Below are 6021 nucleotides of genomic sequence, written 5' to 3' on the forward strand. Positions count from 1 at the left end.
TTAGCTTATTAGCCTGAGAGTTAGTTTTATGCAGCTACTGTTGCGGTGGTGCTTGTGCTATTGTGCTTATATGTTAGCTATGTCAATTTAAAAATAATAATAATAATAATAATGAAAAAGCACCTTGGTCGTGAAACACACAGTTTATCAGGGATTTTGATTTGTTTCCTGAGGTCCTCTTCCATGTATCTTTTTTTTATTTTATTTTTGTTATTTTTTTATAGCTTCGTCATTGGTGTGCTTGTTTGGGAAAAAAAAAAAAAAACACTAGCGAAATGTCTTGGTCCTCCAAACTCTATATTAGATAAAACACAGTCATGAAGTTCATTCTAAAATACAAAGTGTTTTCTCAGAACTAGAGTGTAGTGAGTTGGTAAATGATACGTGTCCTTTTTTAAAGTGTAACTCATCCCCAACCACACTACTGCTCCACCCCTCACTAATATTTGAAAACGGCGCTCAAAGGGGATTTTTCCTGGAAGAGTCTTGGGCTTGTGAGGGAGGGGAGTGTTGGACTTGGTCTGGCTGTGATTGACAGCAGCAGTGAAAACTATTATCTAAATCATTTCTATACTATGACCAGCTATGCTAACCAAATGCTATGCTAATATTTTACTAACCTGAAAATCGATATAAAGATGTTCACAAACGTTACTATTCCAACTCCAAATCACTAAGGAGGCGCATACGAGACTTAGCCGGTAGGTGGCAGACACGGCCTTGCATATGAAAGTCCGTGGTGGCAGAGAAACTACGACAGTTTCACGGAAGTGACGTCGGTAGTACATGCTCGTTCAGTGAGAGGACATACAGCCAAACAAACCTTTTTCTCACTTGGGCATTTTTTCCGGAAATACGTAATCGCTGTGGATTGCGACTTCCGGTGTGGCGCACAACAATTGTAACAATGGCGCAGGCTAAAAATAAAAGCCACTGTATCATACTTGGATGCTCGTCCTACGTTTGAAACTTTATTAAAGCTGCCATACCTTTCATTTTATTTGCTTCCCTGCGACACGGAACTAAAACAGAAGTCAAGCGATTCAACACGAAAGACCACATTTTATGATCAGGAAAGGGCAGCACACGAGTCTACAGTAGCATTTCACCTCTGAGGATTTCGTGTTGGGGCTTAAGTGTCAGATGCCTGAAACTCAAGGCTGCCTTTCCCCATGGAACAACTTTTCACCGCCTCCTACGAGGGAATGTGTTTGATCGATACCACAAACAGACGAGCTTTCACCGAAAACTTGGTCATCCAGTACATGCTGGGATTATGACACACGTACAAAAACACACGTTACCATCATCATCATTCAAAACAGACTGCAATACTTAAAAAATGTCCTATATATCCTTACTATGAATTATATGCCAAGAGAGTTGTTAGCTTCATAACTTGCGACAGACTTGCTCAACATCCCTTAATTTCAGAAAACTACGACCAAACGTTATCGAAATTCACATATCGACGTATGCCTGCAGTAATCTCTGAAAATATGAAAGCGATCGACACAGAATTTTGGCTTTTATTGGCATATACTGGCTTGCTCCCCATAGGTGCGCACTCAGTTGGTCACGTCGATTAATGGCCGTAAATTTCAAACTATTGGACCGGTCTTATTGATATTTTAAAAGATTCATGTGGGCCTAAGTAGAGATGTGCATGTGAATTTTGGAGGCGACTGATCGTAGATAACCCGTTAAGCTTTTTATAGTGAGTGTCTACTGTATAGCAGTGGTGTCCAAACTTGGTCCTTGAGGGCCGGAGTCCTGCAGGCCAACACACCTGGTTCCAATGAACAGGATCGTTATCAGGTGTTTGCGAAGCTTGCTGATGAGTTTCAGATGTGTTGGAGAAGGGAAACATCCAAAACGTGCTGGACTCTGGCCCTCGAGGACCGACCAATATAATCCAAAATACTGTGGCGATTGCTTTTATATTTTCAGAGGTTGAACTGGGCACAATTAGAGATGTGTGGGTTAATATTGGTGACCATTCAAAAAAGTTTTCTGACATTAGACGACAAACCACATAAAGCGTTATAGACTGACACCTTTTCGATGGGTTTCTCGTTGAAAAATGTGTACCCTTTCTTCGTTCTTTTTGTTGTTGTTTTTTTGTGATGGAGTTTTCTTGTACAATGCTAGTTTCCACATCGGCAAAGGTGATTTTTGGCAAATGCTTGAGAAAGTGTTTAATATTGACCTATTCTATGATCCATCTTGCTTCTAGAGCTACATATAAGGACTGGAAGTTGAGATTCCCAGTGATGACGTATTTTCCGTTTTCTGGTGGGGAAAAAAAAAAAAAAAAAGTCCATTGTGTTAACCCGGTGTTTAACGTCTAGATGACATCACACAGATATGTTTTGCCACAAATTCAAGCTTTCACACAAACATGCACTATAAGGTCAAAATAATGACGAGGACATGTAGACGACATTAGTAGAGACTAGGGCTGCACAATATATCGAAAAAATATCGATATCGCGATATTGGTCCATGCAATATGCATATCGCAAAGACATGCAATAAGTTTCATATGGAATTTTATGCTTTTATTTGAATTTGACCAGTCACTCGCTAACTAAAATGTGCATCGCCATCCAATAGTTGAACATTATTGAGGGGTAACTAATTCCAATTAATTTACTAAGAATATATTTAGCTTGCTTATTTTGCTGCATTAAAAAATTTAATTATTTAATTAAATAATAAAAATGTCATTTCTGTAGGTACATGTTAAATATTGCAATAATATTGATATCGCTATATTCAACAGCTACATTGCATAGAGACCCATTTTCATAGTTTTCCTTAGGGAAAAAAATAAATAAATAAAACATCAAAAAAGCTGATTTACCCTCTAACTGCATATTTGGAGTATTGTAAGTGTTGTTAGATCATTCTGTGGTTCAGCAAAACAAAATTTTGTTAATCTGTTCTAAGGAGGAAAACACTTCATGTTTCTCAGCCTCACATTACTATACATGTTTCTGAAAACACAGTAGTACTAGTGAGACCCATTTTTTTCACACTAATCGGCAATCAACAATGTAAATTCAATGTCCCAGATTACAAATATCACAAGTATTTTCAGTAACTACCAATTCATGTTCACTTCCTAGGTCAAATCTACCACTGCTTCTGTATAATTTTCTCGTTGGATCATGTGTAATTGCTGTCTCTAATGGGCGTCACAGCCTTCCGCCCTGTCATTACACGGTGTATAAACGCCAGTTTCTTATGGTAGAAACTCTGACTCAGCCTCCGAAGAAAGACGACTCCACTACTGCGTGCCACATGTAGCCTCCCACACTGCTGTGGATTATAGAGCCCCTATTTTTAGCCGTAGCCGGGGCCTGTAACCCTGGGCATGGCTGCAAATTTCATTTAAACAGCCATCCTGTGCAATCCACCACGACACGCGGTCAGACGAAAGACAAACGGGGACGAGGAAGGATGACCAAATTTTCATCGTTTTTCGATGGATGGCTACAAAACACAGAGGAATTTCACTGACAGAAACACAAACAACTGCACCTGTTGGTCACTGACGGCTATTGTTGGATCACCGATTGACTGGTATGACCTGAAGAAGGCTTGCGGAGCAGAAATGACCTTGTCATACACTGGAGAACTTCTTAAGAGAGCAAGCAAAGAAAACTTTTGATGGACAGACTTCAACAAATCTCAACAGTTTTAGATTGCATTTTCATAACAGGACTGACGCCGTGTTTTATTGCTTAAAGCCAAGCACAGCAAAGACAAATTCTAATCGAAGGTAACTTATTTTCATCTTACTCTACTTACTTTAAGTAATAGAATCTACTGTAAAGGCTTCTTAAGAGTGAATCTGTAATGCCAGCTCTGGGAGAAACGAAGTACAGACCCTTGTAATTAAGGAGCTATAAAAAGCAACCAAGAACAGGGCTGAAAGTGTTTCCATAAGAATTTGGACAGCTGTTACCAGGGCACAGCACTCATACACGATGGATGCTCACGGTGGACACTACCTCAACAAAGAAGCCGTGTTGTCACCTTTAGGTGTAGCCCGAATGTGTCAGCTGCTCTTCGGCTCCACCATCATCGCCCTTGTGTCGCACAGTGCGGGCTACAGCGCCACCTATGGGTACTTCTGCATGTTTGTGTGGTGTTTCTGTTTTGCTGTCACGCTGGTGGTTTTCAGCCTGGACATCACGCGACTCCACGTCTGCATGCCAATCTCGTGGGACAACTTAACGGTGGCTTTCGCCATGCTGGCCACCCTCATGTACATCACTGCCTCCGTGGTGTACCCCGTCTACTTCCTGGAAATGGACTGCCCCGACGAGGGCTGTGTGGTGCAAGCCTACCGCATTGCCGTGACCGTCATCTCCAGTGTCTGTGTCTTCCCTTACGCCACTGAAGTTTTCATAACTCGTGCCAAACCGGGCGCTGTGGTGGGGTACATGGCAACTGTGTCTGGTCTACTCAAGGTGGTCCAGGGATTTGTGGCCTGCATTATTTTTGGAGCACTGGACAATTACAGTGGGTATGAAAACTACATAGCCACTGAGTACTGTGTGGCTGTATACAGCCTGTGCTTCTCCATCACTGTGCTTGTGGTTATATTGACAATATCCGGCAGGACATCTTCCCTGCGGTTCCCTTTTGATCGGTTCGTAGTCATCTACACCTTCATGGCTGTGATCCTCTACCTCAGCACCGCACTGGTATGGCCGATCTTTAGTTTTGACAAAAAGTACGGCTTGACGACTCGCCCGGAGGTCTGTCCACGTGGAGAATGCCCTTGGGAAAGCAAGCTGGTGGTAACTGTGTTTACCAACGTCAACCTCATTCTTTACTTTGTTGACCTTATCTACTCACAAAGGATTCGCTTCATCACCAATGCTGCTGTCTGAATGTCCATGTCAGGTATTTGGTGGGATCATTATTTTACTAAAGAGTCAACTCAGCAGGACTAAGCATTACATGAACCTTAAAAACTTCAGCAAAAACTGCAGGGACTTCCTAGCCTGTCGTCTGCTGATTATGCCCGCCAATAAAAAACAGAGTAGACATATACGAACAATCAGGCCAAATTTGAAAACTGTCCCTATCTTGCAAGCCCTGTTATCTGATGTGTCTGAACGATTTCCTCCCAGATCTGACGGGATGGCAAACCTGTTCAATATTAAGGGTCGGAAATCATCTTTCGTAGTCAACACTGAGTTGGGCCGATCCACACAATTCCAGATTATGACATGAACTGAAAGGACAGCCAGTCAAGAAGTGACCCGACTCTCACACTGGTCCTACTGAGTGTTTGTATAATGTGTCTTAGAAGTCACAGTAAGCCTAGATTGTTCTGTTTTTCTACTAATATGCAACATCTTTGTACTGAATTTCCAGCAGTTTGCATGCTGCCTCTCCCAGGTCAGTATTGTATTACAACAGACATTCGTGGTCATCTCACGTACACTAGACTATAAAAGTAGGAAGCACACGTGCCAAAAACAATTTCGGAGCGTGGGATCTCTCAGATTGAAAAATATATACGTGTGCACCACACTTATCTATTTTCTTGGTAATGATTACAATAGGCTATTCTGTGTAAGTCAGATCTCTGAACAAATGGCTGTTTGCACCTTGTATGTCGTGGTTAAAAGCATATTTCATATGGAAACATATATATTCAACAGACAGTTTGCACTGTGTATAGCTTTTTACGTTTGGCTCCCTGGCCATTTTCCTGTAGTCCTCCTGTCAAATGTTCATATACAATCATGTTTCTGTATAGAATCATGTTGAAATAGAATCATATATCCAATGAATGTTTGATCTGTTGTATGTATTTGTAAATGTAATAGATTGTCTACAGTATTAATTTTGATATTTATATAACCATTTCTTTCTCTTTTACCAATAAATCACTAAAGAGTTGTTTTTCACACACTTTACCAGGCAGATCTACAACATTGACCAAGAACCTAAGTATAAAATACATGATTTGTTGGGATTTTGAATTGGCTGCCC

General features: G+C 41.0%; 1 protein-coding gene and 1 long non-coding RNA gene across 3 annotated transcripts in view; one reads left to right on the forward strand and one right to left on the reverse strand.

Annotated features, from left to right (window-relative positions):
• LOC144022852 (uncharacterized) overlaps positions 1-6021 on the reverse strand; it is a 183496-nt gene that overhangs the window by 175378 nt on the left and 2097 nt on the right. The window lies entirely within an intron of this gene.
• Positions 3996-4907, forward strand: myadml2 (myeloid associated differentiation marker like 2). Its single transcript, XM_077525796.1, has one exon. The coding sequence runs from the start codon at positions 3996-3998 to the stop codon at positions 4905-4907; it is 912 nt and encodes a 303-aa protein (XP_077381922.1).

This window comes from Festucalex cinctus, chromosome 1, assembly GCF_051991245.1.
Source record: "Festucalex cinctus isolate MCC-2025b chromosome 1, RoL_Fcin_1.0, whole genome shotgun sequence".
Classification (NCBI taxonomy): Eukaryota; Metazoa; Chordata; class Actinopteri; order Syngnathiformes; family Syngnathidae; genus Festucalex; species Festucalex cinctus.